Genomic DNA, 20,493 nt, shown 5'->3' on the forward strand with positions numbered 1-20,493 from the left:
TAAGCGGCTTCCAAGCGCTTCTGGTGTCCTGTGATGGCTAGTAAACTTTAAAACTGGGGTGTATAAATCCATATCTCAAACTACACGGTGTAAAAGAGCCAGTCCAACTTCCTAATGTGAAACCAAGGCTCCAAAGTCAAGCCCACTCCAAGAAACTATTTTTTAAAACTGGCAAAACAGGTGCATTATCCTGGCCAAATACCATATGGTTTTAGAGAGACCTTTCTGAAGTGACACTCATGAAATATTTCAAAGAGTTCCCAGCTTGCCAAATGAGCTGGACCTTTCAAAGGGTGGAACCAAACAATGCATTAGTCAGCTCAGGTTGCTGAAACAAACATCTATATAAATAGCTGGTGGCCTTGAAAATATTTTGACAATTTTAAAATAGTGTGTATGTGACGGCCAAGGATATTATTTCATTAATAATCCTAAAAAGCATACTTACAACTTGAACACTTGAGTACATGTGCACCGAATTCACAACACCCTAGCTCAATGTCTGCCTTCATACCAATGTGAGCAAAGCAAAGAGCTTGAGAGACGACAGGTCAAAAAACTCCACCCATCAGCTCTTCACACCTAAGTGCTCACTACTCCCACTTACTTTCCTGCTTCAAGCACAGTATTTCAATTTATAAAGCGTAGTCCTCTGCATACACAGTTTGCTCAATGTCCTGAATGTATTGGAATTCCATGTGCAACCCTGTTATTAGCACTATAGTGTCAGCTAAAGGAGTGCATGCATTTAGGGTGTGCTTTGTTAGCATTGCATTTTATTTCTAAAGTTTATATAAACCACCATAACATTGGTACCATGATGCAGTTATCTCTGGAATTACTGGGAACCCAGTTGCCACCATCAGGAAACCAAAAGAACACTAAAAGGCTGAGAGGCAGGGATGTTTTCTTCCTTTACAATATAAAATGAAAAGAGCTATTGAAATAGCTTGATTTGAAAATAAATAAAACAGGTTTAATTCGGATTTATAAAAAACAGAAAAAGAAAATATGTTCTTAAACAGAGTGATTAAAAAGGGATAGTGCACAATGATACAGTGCATTGCACATTTTAGGCAATAGTTGCAATACCACTTTATTCAGAAAGGTGTCCTGGCAGCCTATCAGGAGGAGGAAGTATTTTGATTCAACTTTATATCCTGGCTTGTTCTCAGGGGACTGAAGATGATCTGTCATTTTAGAAAGATTGCTTTCCTCTGTTGGCATTTTCAGTGAGTTTTGAATTTCTGACACACACATTATTTCTCACAGTCTATGGGCATTGACTCACATAAACAGATTCATTCTAGAACGGTAATAGCAGTGTGAAGGCACTAACCAGTATAAGTTCAATAAACAGATGTAAATCTATCTACCTAGGTGCTCTCTATCAAGTGAAAGCACAGCATCAACATGTTGGATGACAGTGTTAGTACAGACTATGGTTTCCAACTACAAGCATACAGTCCTACTTTTTGTCCTTTTTCCTTGTGATACAGGACTCTTTCCTGTTGCATGTTACCTCTTTAGAGAATTGTAAACACACGATAACTATACTAGACCCCGATGACCTCGCAACTACTGTATCATCATGCCTACACATCATTGGAGAGAACATTGAAACAGCAGTCTATGCCCACCTCCAAGATCACATTAATGCTTCAGATCATGATACAGCATGGAGACCGCTACCTTTCACATCGCGGACAAGCTTCTGTCCAACGATGAAGATGACTCGAACCTCCTGATATTGGCGAACCTTTCAGCAGCCTTTGACATTGTCACCCATCTCACCAAGATCCACACCCTGGAGCCTCCAGTGGGATTCACTGGCAATGTACACCAGTTTGTTCAAAAGGGCATCTTCAGGTCAGAAAAGATCGCTATCACCTGCGGAGTCCCACAGGGTTCCATACAGTCTCCCGTCATCTTCATCCTCTACATGGAGCCCCTAAGGCTTTACTCATAGATAACAGCATCACAATTACCCAATACGCCTTCTCTGCTGCAGGCATCCAAGCCCTCAAACGCTACCTGATCCTCAGGCAGACGTGAATGTCCAGCACTTACCTGAAGCTCAACCACAGCAGGACAGAATTCCTGTTATTTGCCCAAGAAGTACAAGCAAGAAATTGTACCAAACTGTTTCAAAGTCATGTCTCTAGCGCACCACTATGGTCAGGAAACATTAATCATCCGTGGAGCAGTCCACTATGATCTGCTTGAAAGTGCAATGGCTGCACATCAAGTCAGTGGAATAAATATGTTTTGGTATGGGATTAAAGCAACGATATATGTGTACCAAATATTCTAACCAAATATCAAATCCATCTTAAATGATGTCAGCCAGGACTACAATACTTTCAGCAAAAAATGGTGTCACTTAAAGAACTATTAACTGATCAATATGAGTGTCAGAGACAGCAATGATATGGCATATAACAATGCTACTTTCTAACTAGAAGGCTTCTAGTGTGCTTGTTTTAGTTCTTTTTCTTCTGCCTGAAGCTTTATCAATGTATTTCTTTTGTTTCACAATAACAGCGCATTTAAGAAGGGACAGGAGACTGCTCAAGACTTGTGGATCGTTACACTGTTGTTTGTCAGCTGCCTAGCAAACCCCTTATATCACTAGAATGGCCTGTGCTAGAGGCTATGAAAAACCTTACTGTAAGATTGTCTTGGCGAGCAATGCAGAAACTGAGGCTAACAAGGCAGATTACATATGTGTCCGACATATAAATGTGACTTACTGAATACATTCCATACCGTGCATGGGCACTACAAGAGAGAGTAAAGGCATTTGACAAAACAAAAGCACACATTGCAAAAGTCTCAAACCTCAAAGTCTACAGAAAATATGAAGAAAGGCACTGTGTTTTGTCTATCTTGGTATATGTAAACAGATGGAATGAAGGTGCGAGCTATGTAGAGGACTCAAACATGTCTAACTCGAAACTATATGGGCGGCTGCATTACAGCCTCTGGCATGTTTTTGGTGCCGTCCATAAGGTAGCAGTGGTCCAAAATGTCAATATGACACTGATCTTCAAAGTGGCGTGCGCATCACAGAAAGGTTCTATTAAAAACTGCAAATATCAGTAACAATATTATTTACCTCTTTTTCCAAGTAAATCTTCTTATCATCCAATGTATTGTACAGAGTAAAGAACTGTTTTGTTTCTTTGTGTGTTGCTGAAACTAAAAGATAGACAATTGATTAATTGACTGAAATTAAACATTGTAGAGTGTAGACAATGAAGAAAAATGTCTGAGCTAAATCAAAGAGATTAAAAATATTTCCCCAATTCCCTGCCAATAAGAGAAATAAATTATGAAAATAGTTCGCTGTCCATGAAAAGCAAATGTGCCTTCTACTGATAAACACAAACGTATTAGTCAAAGTTTCGAGTTATAGACATTATTAAATGCACCACTTTAATGGCGTTCCAAGTGTATTATAAATAAGGAACACATATTACAAGTATTGTCCCCAAACAATTTTATTACATTAGGAGTGGTGGCTAGAGCACGCTTTGCATTGAGATCACCTTTTCAATACCAGCAAAAAGAATACGTAACATGTAATGTAATGTAAGGTACACTTATATAGCGCTCCTATCACTCCAAGGAGTATCTAGGCGCTCACCCAACCCAGATGGAAGGGTTGGAGGGAAAGGAGACAATACCTTCAGTAATGCTCTTTCTGCTTGAGACTGTATCTAGCTGCAGATTCCTAACCTTTTTTTACAGTTCCCCAGGCATCAGAATGGATCCAGAAACTTTAGAGCAGTACCTCTGCACGACGTAAAGTGGCACTGTGCAGCTCTGCACTGACTCAGTCCTGCTGCGGAAATCAGGGCGGAGCAAATACAGGCGCCACTCTCAAGTGTTGACGTCAGTTGGTTACGAGGTTGTCCGCATCCCAGACGCAGAGCCCGAGGAGCAGTAAAATGGCTTCAACCAGTGTGCAGATTACTAGGCTTGAGATCTTTATAATGGACAGAGAGAAGGGGAGAGGGTCAGGGAGGAATCTGCAATTACACAGAGTCTCTACCAGAAACAGCATTACAAAAGGAAAGTAACTTGTTCTTCCGATAGAGACTTCACAACCATAGATTCACACCTTGTGAAACAATATGAAAGCAATACGTATTAGGAGGTGGGTCTTTGAATTGTCCAAAACAAAAAACTCCTGTAGGTCTGAGAGGGTGAAATGATGCTCTTGTTGAACCTAGCCATCCAGAGAGTAGTGCTTTGTGAATATATAGAGAGACGCCTATGTAGCCACCTGACAAATCTCCAAGACAACAATTCCGCATGCCAAATCATGTGGTATCAGCTTTGGTTGTGGTGAAATGAGCCCATAACCCTTTCCAGCGAGAAATTTTCCTTGTCCCCACAACTTAGCCTTCTTTGTTGCCGCAAACACCATATAGAGCTGTTCGGCCACTCGGTGCTCTGGTACGATCAAAATAAAAACTTAGCACTATTTATGAATAAAGGCGATGAAGCCTATTCTTCTCCTTAAAGGGGTGAGACGGAGCCTGGTTAGGTGATAGTTTGACAAATGTGGAACAGCGTCACTACTTTTGAAAGTAAGGATGCCCAAGTCCACAGAACTAGCTTGTCTGCGAAGAAGGTGGCATACAGTGGGTTGAACAAAGACTTTGGAGCTCGGTAACACTGTCGTGAGGGTAAAAAGCAGCAAACGACAGGTGTGCAGCAGCTCAAAGCGAGTGCAGATCAAATTTGAGAGGGTCAGATTAAGATTCCACTGAGGCTAAACAAAAAGAGAAGGAAGAACAAATACTAGAGCCCATTATCAAAAACACATCACAACAGGTAATGTAAATAATGACGGCCAAGAACCGTAAGAAGGTCCACAAGAGACAAAAAGTACCCTTTAACTGTGCCCAAAGCAAAGCCTTGCCGGGACAAGAGAGAGAACAAACAACAAAACATCAGATAACTCGGCTTAGAGCGGGTCTGTCTGCTGTGTACCTCACCAAACCACAAATTTGGCCCAACAACAGGTGTATACAGTTTTTATCAAGATGACATCAACCACCTACGGGGGAAAGCCATTAGTGTTCAGCTGTCACTGCTCAATCTCCAAGCACAAAGGTTGAGATTGCACAGGTCCGGGTGTAAGACCATGCCCCATTGCTTTGACAACATATGCTCCAGGTGGAGCAGTCTGATCGGAGGACAGACTCTCATGCCCAGGAGCTCTGGATGCCCTGCTTTCCATGTCCAATCCCGGGCCACTCAGATGACTTGGGACTTCTTTAAAACTTGGGGAAGGAGAGGTATCGGAAGAAAGGCATAAAGGAGTCCTGAGTTCCACTGTAGGCAAAACGTGACTCAGAGAGAAAGACGCCTTCGGAACTTTAACACGCAGAACTGATTACACTGCACATTTTCAACAGTGGCAAAGAGATTGAGCCATGGTTCTCCCCATGCGCAGAAAAGACTTTGACCACCACTGGGTTTAACTGTCACTCGTGATCCGCTACTCCTTGACAGCTGAGTTTGATCGCCCTGGCCTTCAAAGATCGTACCAGGTGGCTCCCCACCAGGAAGATTCAGTGATGGTCCAGCCATTTCCAGGGGCAGCACCTCCTGGCACAAGGTCCATGACTCCATCCTGCCCTGTTTGTTGCATTACTACATGGCGGTGGTATTGTCTGTGAGCACCTCCACCAGTTTTCCCCCTGACAGATGACAGGAAGGCTTTCAACACCAAGCTGATGGCTTTTATCCTCAGGAGGTGGATGTGAAGCCGGGCCTCTACTGATCTCCACCTCTTCCAAGTGGCCGCTCCAGCCCAGAAGCGATGCATTTGTTTCCGGAGTTAGTTCTGGGAGGAGCAGGTGAGAGGCTGCTGCTGACCCATTGCATTTGAGCAACCATCACTATAGGTCTTTTGCTGTCTCCTCCGTGACCTGGACATGATCGGAGAGGTCCCCTTAAAGTTGCATTCACTGAGACTTCATTGCAGAGCCCCAATATGCCACCTGGCGTACTTCACCAGAGAATGCAGGAGGACATCAGTCCCAGCAGCAGCAGACTCTAGCTCACTGAGATCCAGGACAGAGGCTGGAAGCTTGGAATCATTGCCCAAATATCCTGGATTCTCCTTTATGGGAGAAACGAACGAAACCGGACCGCGTCCAGAATAGATCAGTTGATAGGAAGAGTCTGAAAAAGAGTCAGGCGTGACTACAGCACATTGATAGTGAACCTGAAAGATGTCAGAGGTTTTGCCATAGACTGACTGGCTATCTCGCTGTCACTGACACCCGGACCGGTGTGTTCCACAGGCTCGGCCTCAAAATGACTGGGAACCCTGCTGAGGCTGAAGTGGCTTTCTGTAAGGGGTTCAACTGTCAGTGCCATGGAAAGATTAAAAAGGCTGATACGCCTGGCATGGCGGAGCAGACAAGCCCAAAGAGCATGCTGTAGTCCTGCTGTCTTTAAAACAGTCCAGAGCGGAGTCCACTTTGTCCCCAAAAAGTTGAGACTCATCAAAAGCCATGTCCATAGGCTATGGCTAGACATGACTGGAGAAACCAATACATCTCATCTAGGCGTCTTGAAGGATAGCAATGCAAGTGACAATCTCCTGGCCTTCGGAAACTGATATTGAGGCCACAATGAATAGTAGATTTGGCAGCGTCACACCAATATTCTATGGCTTTGGTCAGTACAGGGTGAAGGTCCTCAGGAACACCTGGAAGGACTTGACCTACAGAGTCTCAGAGAGATGGAACAGGAACCCAAAAGGCAACTGGCATTGATCGACTGAAGAGCCAAACTTGTGGAAAACAATACCCTCTCTCCGAAAGTCTCTATTCTCAGACTCCCCCAGGGAGTAGTAGAGAAGGAACTAAGGTTGTGTCTGCTGGTGGAAGCTTGCCCAACCAAACTCTTGGAGGAAGGGTATGAAGTAAAAAAAAAAGTGAAGTCACTGGGTGCATGGCAATGGTGCTGTGCAATCTGGAGATTCACCGGGCGACTAGAGAAAGGTTTAGCTCTTGCCCCTAAGAGAATATCGGTGAGGGCCTCATTAAAGGGCAACTGGGTCTCAGTATTGGTCTGCCCCAGTTGGCGAACTTTGGTCAGGACATTTGTTTTGTCCTCCAGTATGGGGAGCTGGAGGTAACGAATCTCAGCTGCAGTCTGCATAACCGTTGCGAAGGACACACTTTCCTCAGTAGCTGGACCTGGAGTAGAGACTAGGCCAAAGTCAGGGGAGGTGTCGAGGTCACTGGAATCCTTGAGGAATTTATTGTAGGAGACTGTTCCAAATAAAGAACAGAGAGTTTGAGACCTCATCTGCAGAACGGGGACGTTGAGTGCATAAGGTGGAATGGGCAAAGGCTGCAGCTCAAGGTCGGGGGCACCGATTTGGAGTTGAAGAGCACAATGAGGTGCATCTCATCTTCAAGCAGCGATGGAGTTGCCATTGGCATCCATGTTCCAATATGGAGCTGGAGGTGGTGTTGGAAAAGCCACCAGTAGAGGCCTGGTGATGGGTTCAGAGGATCAAACTGCCAGCGAGGGTGAGCCCATTGGAGGTATTACAGATGGAGGGTTCTCTTGGTTCTCTGGGGCCTCGTGGGTGTGTCAGAGGGAGTCAGAAGGGGTCCAAATACTAGCAGCATGACCTTGTGGAACTGCTGTATCTGCCTCAGTGTTGTAGATGGCCCAATTAGCACAAGTTGTGGGATTGACTCTGATGTTGATCAACTTCAGGAGTGAGATTGAGAAGCATGAGGACACTCTTGCATCTTCTCAGGTGTACACAAGTGGCAGGAAGGGACCAAGCCACACTTGGATTTTTTAAATGTTTTTTCTTGGACTTACTCGAGGATTTAAAGCAGGACGACGAATGACCTTGGAACCGGTTTATGGACTGAAAATGGGACTGAGACTGACCTCCGGACTTTGACCGGCCACAACTCGGGGTCTTCTTGTGCTTGGCAGTGTAGAGCTTTGACTCATGGTCCAAAATGGTGTTCTGATACATCAACAAACCTGATGGGCCTCTGTCAGAGACATTTGCTTGCGACAGTCCCAAAAAGATTTAGTGCCACTTTCCTTACATACTGGGGTTATAATTTTGAGGAAAATGATCTTGAAAAGAGAAGAGAGTTCGCTCTGGATACGCGTCTGGTGGCAAGGAAAGAAAGAAACTGGCATCAGCAAGCAGAAGTGGTGCCTATATTGGCGCCACACATAATTTCAGGAGCGAAACAGCATCAGTGTGGAGTTCCACAGTGCCAACTGGCGTTGCACAGAGGTATTGCTCAAATTTTCTGGATCCAGTCTGACACCTGAGGAAATACTCAAAAAGGCAGGGATCTGCGAATAGAAGTCTCTAGAGGAAAAACTAAAATTGGCACACAAAAATAAAATGAAATCAAAACCTTGAGTAAATGAAACAAAAGGTGCAATTCTGAAGACATAATATATGTGAGATTTTGTTTTCATCATTAATAAAAACATTGAATTTATTTAAAGGAATTATATATTCAGCACCACAAAGACAGTGTAGCGTGGATATCAGTAAAGGTTTGAGTGTTATGGCACACAAAGTTGTGCATTTAAAATCGAGCAAAGTGAGTTAATATGAAATGAATTCACCACAGCCAGATGTACAGAAATAGCACAAATTTTCTGTTCACACTAAATGTAAAACAGAGAAATTAACCCACAAGAAAATATCAAAATGGTGGAAAAAAACATTTGGGGAAAAATAAAAGAGTTAGTTGAGTATACTTGAGAATTTATGCTTGATTCTAGAGAACATGGGGCCAGATATACCGGGAATTCTACTGGTCGCAAACACTCCGATTTGGTGTTTGTATTCATTACAGTGCTTTCTAAAATGTATTAATCTCATTTTAGAAGTTGGTAAACGTTTACAGACTCCTAAAAATGGGATAGGAAATGGATTCCGATTTGGTACTAGGAAGGGGCATGGTTTAGGTGCCCTTCCAAATACCGAATTGGTATGTTATGTTACCCAAATCTGGTTCCAAAACAATGAAAAATTATCAGTCCCTGTGTCTGAAGTGGTACCCATGTGCAAAAGAGCCCCCTTCACCATTGCGAGTGTTAAAAAAAACATTTGTAGGAGAGTAGGCAGTCATCCAGAGGTCCACTAGCAACACACAATTTCTTTTTCTCAAAAAAGTAAACCGGCTTTTTTCTCATAAACACAACCCTGTAAACCTTTTCTGTTTTTTTCACAAACCCAGCCCTGTTTCCTTTAAGGAAACCAGGCTGCATTTAAAAAACAAGTTTACTTCGATTAAATGTGACCACAGACATGGTGGTCTGCTGACCCTAGCAGGCCAACATCCCTGTAATGGTATCCAATCTGAGAAAATCTCAATTTGTGACCTAAATCCTTAACATTTATGAGGTAGGCCAGATTCCGGCCGACTCAGCTTCAGAATGTTATGACTAAACCAATTAGTAGATAGGTCAATTAGTAAAATTCAATAAGCACTGCAAAAATACTGGTCGCAATTTGTGGCCAGCATTTTGTGACCAGTTGGAAGTACTTCTGGTCCATGGACTCTACCTCGTAAATGAATGGGAAGATAATCTTACAATAGCATCACAAGAAAATAATAAACGTTCATCAGCACTGCATAAGGACTGCATGCAGAAATCATCAAATTGAGATGATCTCCTTTGCAAGAATACCGGTTTAACAAGCAATAACAAATCAATAGATGTTGGCTTTTCCAGTGAGATTGTATTGTTTGGTGATTTTATGCATGTGATTTGGTCAGTGGGTGATACAAAGATAAATGAAAGGGTTGATGAATATATCGACTGATGAGTTGGCACCTCAAAGAATGAATGGGTGAATGCCAGTGTGAATAGATGTATTAATGGGTAACTGGGAGCAGGGTGAACTAATTCTTGTATTACCCATTCCCACAACCACACACTCAAACTCTCTAATACATAAAACAGCACTTTCAGACACAATAATTAACCCCTGTTGGCTTTGGCTGTGCCTATGTTCATGACATTTCCAAACAGACTAAGTTCATGTAGTAAGTGCTCCCGGTGTTTGCAGATAAGAGAATTAAGGCAGAAAGAGATTTTATAATTATATTGTGCTTTGTATAGTGCACAACTCACTCCCAAGAGGAGTATCTCTGCGTTTACGATGCAAGGCAAAGGCGGGCAAAATCAGCACAGCTAGGTTTTCAGCCTCTTCCTAAAGACGCAGAAGTCAGAACAGGAGCGCATGTGGAGAGGGAGTTTATTCCAATGGAAAGGGGCTAGGTAGGAAAAATACCTGCCACCATATCTGTCCGTACGGACATGCGGGGATTGAAGAAGAGCATTGTTAGAGACCTTAGCTGCCTGGGAGGCTGGAAGTATCGACGCTTAGAATGCAGAAGGGAAGGCTGAGCTGCATAAAAGGCCTTATGTGTCAGGCAGCAGAGTTTAAAAACAGTATATTTCCCGGTGGACAGCCAGGGTCATTTTTCAAAAATAGGCACTGAGGGAAAAGACTGCGGTGGGAGATTACAGATGAGGCGGGCTGCAGTGTTCTGTACCACTTGTAGTTTAGCCAAGAAAGAGGCACTAGCAGCTACAATTAAAGCATTCCCATAATCCAGCCAGCTGACTATGGGTGCTTGAACCAGGCATTTTCTAGAGGTGGTAGGCGGAAACACACAGCTAGAGTTAACTTGATCTTTCATAGATATAGTGTGATCATTATTTACACCAAGGTTTTTTACCGTTTGGGGAGAGAGATATATATGACCCAGTTGAAGGCAAACGCTGAAAAGCGTCGGCCATTTCCCGTCCTATGATCGGAAAATAAAGTAAACATGGAGGGAAACTTGTGTGCCTGCTGTGCCGTTCTTCTTGTTTCCTCATAGCAGGAGGAAGAAACATCAAGCAATGACCCAAAAAAAGTAGAGTAGTCCCCAAAAGTGACATTTCACATTTTAACTCACATTAACGGCTCTAAGATCCTGGAAAAATGGTTGAACAGAAGTACACTAGACTTAGCAATTAAGTAGAACTCAACTCCAGGAAGTGCAATTGCTTGGTTTGGTCTCCGTCCATTACTTTTCAAGAAATTAGCATTTAAATAGTGGTTAAGTCTGAGCATTAAGAGGTTTAATTTTAGAAATACCTCGAAAGTTGAAAAGGTGCATTTTTGATGATTCTATAACTTTAGTGCTGTTGGACAAATATGCACATAATTAGGCAGATACTTAAAATGCTTTGATTACTCTTGGCGTTTTTAAGTTTGTGCAGATTAATTAAGTGGGGGCATATTTAATGGGAGCAGGTCAAAATGTGTTAATTTGCTAATAATTGTGTCATTACTTGATCAACCCATAAGACATTTGACAGACATTTAGCATTTCTAGCTTTTTGTGGGTATTGCAAGTTTCACGCAGATCCATAAAAGCGGAGGGGTGAGGAAAAACAATTTCATGTGCTAATAACATACTGGCTCTTTAATGAATATGCATGAACATTTGCAGCCTGAGACCATGTTAACCCCACTGCAACAATCGTAGGTTTCTTGCAAATCCAAAAAGGGGGTGAAGGGCAAAGATAGATGGTGGGATTTTAAAAAATGTATTTGCTTATACGTTTGGCACAGTTATAGAGGTCTACACAACAACTGCCAATGTTTAGCTTACTTTTGATATTTTGATTTTCAAACAAATCTGGTCAAAGGGGGGAAATAATTACAGGAGTGGTCAGTAAAGTAGCATTTCCCATCTATCTCCTACATGAAAATTTGTCTACTGTTAAAGAAACTCTGAATAGATCAACCTGAGATTTCAACAGTGGGCTTACCTTGCCAGCAGCCTTTCAAATACCGTCCGCCTTATTAACCAGCACCAAAGTTATTAACGCATACAAGGCTGTACGGCTAAGGCCGAAGACAACAGGGGTGGGCAACCAGCGGCAGATTGGGTGCAGGTACTGTGCCTTATTGCACATCCATCAGTCAAAGAGGGTGTAAGCAACACCCGGTGGGAATGGCGTCCTGCTCCACATGAGCCACAAGGGGGCTGGACAACCTGTGCCGTGAATCACTCGTTTAACTCTGTCTATCCCCTTACCTTTGCCCCCTTATCAGATCTTCTTAAAACCTTAGATCCCTCCTCTGGGTATAAATTGCTTACAACCTTTGAAATATTGAGCAGATTTATAAACCAGTGAGAAAGTTATTAGCAAATAAACAATTAAACATCTTCCTCCCAAATGGATTCCCTATCCAGGGGTGTGGTAGGGAAAGCGCCTTGAGAGGTGGAGGTTTGGATCACCAAGCTCTAAGGGGTAGGGTGTTGCATAGGTTGTTTGGGCCCTCAATAGCGGGGTGAGAGAGGTGGGCAATCGTCCTATTCATAGGAGCCACTGTGCTGGGTTCGGACCAGGTACCCAACAGGATGTCAGTGAGGGTGCCATTTAATGGGAGTACGTATTCCGACATTGGAGACTCCCGGTTGCAGCACCTCTGTCACGAGATTAGTTATGACTGCCACCGTGGGTAGCTGGAGGTCAAGAATCTCAGCTGCCCTCCACACCACCAGTAACTAAGAAGCACACTCCTCTGTAGCCAGGGTAGGGAGAGAAAGCAGACCAGCATCTGGAGACGTATCCAGGCCCTCACACAAGTCCACACTCTTCTTCCTCATAGGGCCGGTATTCTAAAGGGTCCAGCGACCGCTCCCAGTCCTTCCAGAGGCCTGGCCGATAAAACGAAGGCTCAGGCTGTGATCTAGGAGGCAAGGCTCCTGTCGGCATTGGAGTGGGACGACGCACCTTCGGCTCTGTGTCGGAATCAGGGGTGAAAATGAGTGACAATAGGGATGGCGCCGCTGAGAGCATCGGGACCGGCGTCGGGGGAAGGTCGAGATGGTGGGACCCGCGTCGGTTCAGATCCAGGAATGGATCCCTAGGGCTACAAAGGAATCAGATCAGACAGGGTTGTGACACACAAATATGAAGCGCATGGCCTCATAAAACTCTTTCAATTTGGAGGGTGTTGCTCCGGTGTTCAGAAATTCAGGGAGGGGAGGAGTCAGCCCAGACAGACGTTTGGGGAGCGAGGCCTAGAAAGCCTAGGCTCCCTCGTCTCGCCGGCCGAGAGACGAGGGAAGTCGAAGATTGAAGAGCGCTTTGACTTCTTGCTCTTCTTTTTGAGCCTCCCACCTGATCGTCCCGAAGACTTCGAATGGGACAAGAAGGACTGAAGGCTCCACAAACTATACCGGGACTTTCCCCTCGACCGGGATCTCTACTTCTTCGGAGTTGTATGCCGGGCCGCCAGCAGCTTCAAGGACCGCTCCCTCAAAGCCTTCGGAGCCATGGCCCTGCAATCGGAACACGGCTTGGTGTTGTGGTTTTGCTCCAGACATCACAGACAAATGAAGTGCAGGTCCGTCGCAGACATGGTCGTTGACAGGCACTGTAGGGCTTATTCCTTGACACACCAGTAGGTAACCCTAAAAAATAGTCGACAAAAACATCGAAAAAAATCTCTCAAAAAACAACAGAGGGGTAGCTCTTTTCCAGATCAGCGCTAGCTGGTGCAGAAAGAAAATAACTGATGTCAGCGCACCTGGGTAGAGTCTATATAGGTACCGCAATGCAATTTCCGCCGTGGACGACGCAGACAACGGACATAGTGCCGATCTATGCCACCTACTGGCACGCCAAGGTTTTGTACACAAAAAATCTTCCAAATCCAATCTGACACCTGGGGAAATTCTAAGGTAAGGAATCTGCGACCAGAAGTCTCTATCAGATTTTATAGTGTTTGCGGTTCACCCATGACTTTTTGCTACCATTTGCAATTATGTTATAGAAGATGCAAGCATCTTTTGATATTACTGTCCCAAGTAGATTCTACCATCTGCAGACAGCCCACCCTGCCGTCTTCTCGCTCAGTAAGGCTTTATAATGTTTCCTGTTTGTACCCCTCGGATGCCAATTTTAATGGCTGCCATCAGCTAACCAGTTTTGTGGGTCGAATTCAATGACCTATCAGGGTGAGACAGATTTGGTAAGATGTGACACCAAACGTTTAAATATTGCTGCATGCAATTTTATATAGTGGTGGGGCTCTAACACAGTATTGCCAGCCAAGCCCAAGACAGCTGCTACAGGTGTTCAGCATCAGAACTCCTAGTGTTACACAGTGATACATAGCAATTAGTCAATCAGAAATATGAGATTGGAGATCTGTCAAGAAAGTGGCGAATGAGAAGAAGAGGAGGAGAATGTAGACTTGAGCCTTGAGGGACATTCAGTGGGACACGGCTGAGAGGATGTGGTGAAGAGAACTATACGATCGAGTAAAGTGGAGGTAAGATGATAGCCACTGAAGCACATTATAACTGCACCCAACAGAGGCATGCATTCTAAGAATGGTGGGATGGGCGAAACTATCAAATGCACAGACAAATCGAGCAGGTCCGGGATGGAGATATGACGACTGTCATGGGTGGAGCTGATGGCGTTGGAGAGGCGAGTAAGAGCTTTTTCTGTAGAATGAAGAGCTCGGAGATGAGGCTGGAAAGGACTACTTTTGCGTAGGAGTGGATAAAGATTGAGCTTATTCAGCACAAATGTTTTCGAGTTATGTCTCCTTGCCACAATCAACAATGCTAAAGAGTATCATTAAAACTCATTGCGTATTAAATAAACATAAACAAAGCATCAATAATAATTTGCTTATTTATACTATCAAGTTATTTTTTCAGTCTCATTTTCTGCGGTGTTCTTTTCTGCTGAATTTCCAGTTTTACTCAAAATGTTGTTTGTCTTGTGAACATTTCACTGGCCTTAGCCTTTTCATTTTTAGTTAATCTCATCGAATAACTCATCCAACAACTTTCCCATATCCCTGTGCAGAGCTTGGTTTTCTAACTTCCCAGATTGGTTCCTGTTGACCTCCTAGTGGCGTTCTATCTGCTGGCTGTTCCCTTCCCTCTAATGAGATGAATATTTCATAATAAATGTTTCCTTTGGTGGCAGCATTACAAATGCCGGCTGCACTTTACAGGTTATCCATCTCTTTTTGAGCTGCTCTATCTCAATTCATTTCCTCTTGATCCAAGTTACTGTTTAACGTGTTTGTTGGTTCTATGTGCTCTATTTTGCAACCAACTGTTAACTGTCAAACGACGCTCTATTGATGTCAAATAAGCCGCTAGTGTTACATTCGTACGGCTCTCTCTGGGTTCACTTCTTCCCAGAAGAGTCAACACTATTAAACGGTGCTACGAAGCCAAGCTGAACAACGGCGACATCTTGTAATAACCGATATACCGTTTATTACTGCATGAATAGTAAATCAGAACAAAATGCATATAACATACATGGATAAAACTTGTCAAAAACGATTTTTTTTATTTGATAATGACCTGGCGAGATGTTTACCTATGACAAGCAAACATACAATATACTTTGCTAATCCGAGTCTTTCAACTACTTTCACGTCATCAATATGTAATAATAAAGATAGCCTTTTATTGTCTGGCAGAAGGTACTGTATTCCTTGCATTAGTGGTCACACCATTACAGTTCGCACTGAAAGTTCACAATCTTGCTCTCAAGAGACAGAAGGTTGAAGACGTCAATGAAATGTGGAAACTTTCCGGTATGAATTATATACAGCATTATGCGGTTAGTATTTGGTTAAAAAAAAAAAAAAGACATGCTATAAGCAGTTAAGTGTAAGTCATTTACAAAAAAGTCTGTGGTTTAAAATTTCTACTTTCATGTAATGTTATGGAAAAATAAACGCACTGTCGTACTTGTTAACGATTGTTCATTTCACGATAACCTGGTTCGTAAGAGTTGCTAATGCAGTTCTCACTTTCACTGTTTAATTTGCAGCTGTATGTGTGCTGCGCTGTGACGTGCCTTTCACAGTACAGCATGGCTCTGGCACTGAGACATCGCACTAATAGTAAAACTTTATTAAAGGTGCGTAGCGGCTTCATGTTCTTATTACAGTTGACTAGTGATGTCACAACTATGTTCTTATTACAGCTGACTAGTGATGTAACAACTATTGTTCTTCTTACAGCTGACTAGTGATGTCACAACTATGTTCTTATTACAGCTGACTAGTAATGTAACAACTGTTGTTCTTATTACAGCTGACTAGTTGTGTCATAACTAAGCTGTAATAAAATTAGAGACAGATTTTTATACAGGTATTGGTGGTTTTCAAGAATGTAACAATATAAACAAGCACAAGGCATACTTTATGCTCCAGTCAAGTACATGGGTGGTATGTACAGAAATGTTGGTATAATTGAAAGGTAATGGGAGCCTGAAAGGGTAATTCCACTAAAAATTATAATTAGTATAAACAATAGTTACGGTGCTGTTAGGTTGAGAGAACCACCAGCCTCTCTAACAATTGTGGCCTAAGCAACAAAACTACATAATGACAAATCCCCAGCACACGTGATATATAAATGACAACAGTTTCAAATGTTATTCACATATAATTAGAACAAACAATGAATCCAAGTTATTTCTTTGCCCTTTTATTCTTTCTTCGAGCTTTTGTTAATGAACTGTTCCCAAGCCAACACGTGTTTCGTCGCTTCCATATGGTTGTACATGCGACTTTTTCAAGGCTTCAATATTCACTATAAGGAAGTATTAAGTGTGGTGATAATTCCAGACCACACTTTCCTGAGGTGCTAGTAATACTGCTGAGCTTCGAATAAGAAGTCCTGTCTTTCGATATCCTTTCTAAGAGTCTTAAAGTTGATCCGCGTCCTCTCCCCTCACGCTGCGTTACTCGTGTACTCTTATTCGAAGCTCAGCAGTATTACTAGCAGGAGAACAAATTATTTTTTATCCAAAGCATTTAACAAATCCTCCAGGATTAATATAAAATGTACCCCCTTTGTTTTCATTCTGTTGGACTGAAGTTGATGTGTTTTAAATTAGCAGAATTCTGTCCCTTCTACCAGGCCTAGCTATTAAATCGTGTTTTAAATAATCCCAGTGCAATTCAATTTAAAACACCATTGCCCAAGAAAGTAGGTCCCTTCGCTTCTCCTGTCATGCCCCATTTGTACAGTTTATTCGGTCATTCGCCTGAGCCATTTTCACAGGCATGTCCCAGATAGCACACTGCAACAATCACTGATCCCTTGTACAACATTCAGAACAGTGTGGGAGGAGGGGGCGAGGTTTGAGAGGAGGAGAAATGTTTTAGAGCATGCTGCAGAAACCTCTATGGCAGCATTTGCAAATGGCAGAGACAAATCTAAACTCAGGAGGCAATGAAGCACACAATGGTCTCCCTCCTGTCATGCTTTTACACTTTGACCTCCACAGTGAGCAGGTATACGGCCAACACAATAGAACCGGTACAGTTTGACTGCAACTAGGAACACAAAATTAGTAAGCACAGACAAATCATACTTGACATGAGGTCCCAAATAACATCCCACTGGGACACCTAAGCGAGCTGAACAGACAATAGCGTTAGATGCATAAGAACTACAGGCCCAGTTTGTAGATGAGCAGAAGAAAATCTTTTTTTATCAGTGGTAGATTTATCAGCTGCGTCACTGCGGCCTTGGAACTTAAAGTTTCCGGTCATTAAGAAATAGAGGGGACAAATGCGCCACCAGAGGATCAGTCAAAATATTCATTTTGTTGCACGCTATCCGGTCATTGGGTGAATCGGCTGGGCTCAGGTCACTGGTGGGACTTTCATGCATGTGTGCACGTCAAGAAAACATACATGTATCAGGACTGTGCATTTGTCAGTACGTCAGTAGCGTAGCAAGTATCCCATGGTCCCTGGTGCAAGCTCGGAAAATGGCGCCTCTGACTGTTGTTAGGGCCCTTCGGGTCTCTGGGCCCGGTGCCACTGCACCAATGGTAGTTACGCTCCTTACAGGACCATAACTGCCCAGTTTTCAGAATGTTTCTGTGTGACATTTCTATGGCTTCAGCGTGTGCATGTCTAAGAACGATTTTGATGTGAATTATTAGAATTGTAAATGTTTCACATCTGAAAAAGTTAGACTGTGAACAGAACATTACTAAGGCCTACATATTTAGCACTACTACACTCTCCCTCTGTTCACCACATGCACCCTTTTTCTACTGACAACTTTCTGAAATTCTTCACCAGCGTAGCTCACACATCATCTCGTTACTTTTCGTCGCTGTCTTTTCACTCTGTCGTTTTGCATGCATTTCCTTGTGTTGCCCCCACACCATGCTGTCTCTCGTATATGCCCACCCTCTATCTGTCTTCACCAGTAAACACAGCATTTTCAATCCCTCTGGAGCAGTTCAGTTTATCAGCAGCTGTGTATAGCTCCTTCCCACACTTTCACATGCAATGGTAATTACAATAAGCACATGTATGACTATCGTTCAAAGCCCAAGGAACAGGTAAGCCTGTAGCCTTAACACCATTATGGCCCACCGGCAAGCGCCTTGAAAAACTCACTGCCTTCAGTGCTGGATTTCACTCACTTGTGCAAGTGCTGTCCTGCAGTGCCTGGTGCTAGGCCGTGCCATAGCGTCTCTGGGGCAGGCTGAGGAACCATCAGACTGCAGTACTGATAATTTAGACTGTGGCGGCTGCAGATGCCTGACCTTCAGCATGCATTGGTAAATGCATTAGGTTTCGCCCATGTGATTAATAATACATTTTTTTGGTTGTACATTTTAGCTAGGTGAGCAGTTGTGGAATATAAGTTACTGAAACTTCGTAAAAGTGTTATGACTTGTTTATTGAGAAAGGCAATATGTGCAGTAATGGCATTTTTCACACAATTATGGATATGCCGCATTTGTCACTTAAGCCACTATCAGATGCATAATCTGCAGATTAAAAAAAAACAGTTTCTTGCCCAAACGGTTCATACGTTACTGATAACACAGTGACGCGCAGTGGAATACCCGTTGCAAAGGTTGACTGGTCCCCTTTCTGTTGCTTATTGCTATGCTTGGGCGTTGAACAGGTACTAATGAGCTGCAACCTATGCCCAGAAAGTGCTAATAAGTGTAACAAGTGCTGGTGGTCAGCTCAAGTTTAGAGATGAACACCTCCCCAGCAGGTACATGCATCCTTGCTAATCCTCTGCATGATGAGCTTAAAGTGTCCTCCGTCAGAAAGCTGAAGAAAGCAAGGCTCAGAGTAAGCGTGGAGGGCTCGGACATGGTGTAACAGCCAGAGCTGCCAATGTTGGAGCTGGGGAACCAGGTACGAGTCTTGGCATCACCTCAACATCCTGTGATTCTGGGTAATACCTTAATCTCCATATGCCTACCAAAACAATGAATGTGTCATTGTGTAATGTAACTGATGCTCAAATAAAGCGCTCCAATACCATCAAGTTCATTACGCTGTCTAAAAAAACACTAGAGTGAAACATTGCCCATGGGCACATGTGCAACCGTGCATCCTTTAGTAAATGCAAGTGCTTGCCTTTAATGTATGTGTGATTCTGTTCCTTCTAAATAATAACATTATAATGCACGCTTCAAATGTATGCTTACATAAAGCAAATAAATCAAGCAGGTGTTTCCTAACAAATTTATGCAGCTTGCCGGCATGCTTTAAACAACTCTATATTATTTGAAGGGAGTCAGAGCCCCACAAGCGTATAAAAGCATAGACATTAGAAGCACAGTTGCCAAAAAGGTGCACCAGTAAAGGCCACATGACACAAGTTTTTGGTTTGTTTGTATTTCAATTTTTTATATAGCGTGAACTCCACCCAAAGGTACAAAGGCTCTTTTACATGAGCCCCAGTTTCGTTACACAAACACATTTTTAATTATTGACACAGGGAGATTAGATAATTTGACCAAAAAACATGGACGTTGAGCCTGCGAAATGTTAACTGTTGCCCGTAGGTTCACCTTTAAAACCAGTATGTATGCGCACAGAAAATAAATAAAGCATAACTTTGTCAACTCAACGTGTAAAAGGCACGCAAAGATGCATTTTAAAGACTATGATGCCAAAGGCACGCAAAGACGAATTTTAAAGACTATGATGCCAAAGGCACGCAAAGATGAATTTTAAAGACTACGATGCCAACATGAGAACAAATGCGTGTTGGCAGAGTAAGTGAATGAAAATCCAAAATAAATGTGTGCTCACCCGAAAAGCTAATATGTAAATAACTGCTGTAGAATTAAAAAAGTACACTTTAAACGCATGCATTCTGTGAAAGTTAACTAAATGCTGGACTAAGTAATAAAAGTGTAAGATAAATAACAAGGGTAGCTAGTGAAATGTAAGTATTGATGTACAACACCGTTGGGCTCTGTTGCGTAATAACAGCATATTTAATTTTATTGGTAATTCTGTGTGGGGTTTTAAAATTAAAATATTTACTATATCGCTGTTTGTACAGCGGTCCTGCTGTTTAAAAGTGCTGGTAATAACTACTTATTTGAGCGCTTTTACAT

General features: G+C 42.9%; 1 protein-coding gene across 1 annotated transcript in view; it reads right to left on the bottom strand.

Moving 5' to 3' along the window:
* Positions 1–20,493, bottom strand: part of CCDC93 (CCC complex scaffolding subunit CCDC93) — a 1,072,960-nt gene that overhangs the window by 225,490 nt on the left and 826,977 nt on the right. The window contains exon 19 of the mRNA XM_085647463.1: positions 3,119–3,201. Within this exon, the coding sequence (XP_085503589.1) occupies positions 3,119–3,201 (83 nt within the window). The remainder of the gene's footprint in view (positions 1–3,118; positions 3,202–20,493) is intronic.

Source organism: Triturus cristatus, chromosome 3_2 (assembly GCF_964204655.1).
Source record: "Triturus cristatus chromosome 3_2, aTriCri1.1, whole genome shotgun sequence".
Lineage (NCBI taxonomy): Eukaryota > Metazoa > Chordata > Amphibia > Caudata > Salamandridae > Triturus > Triturus cristatus.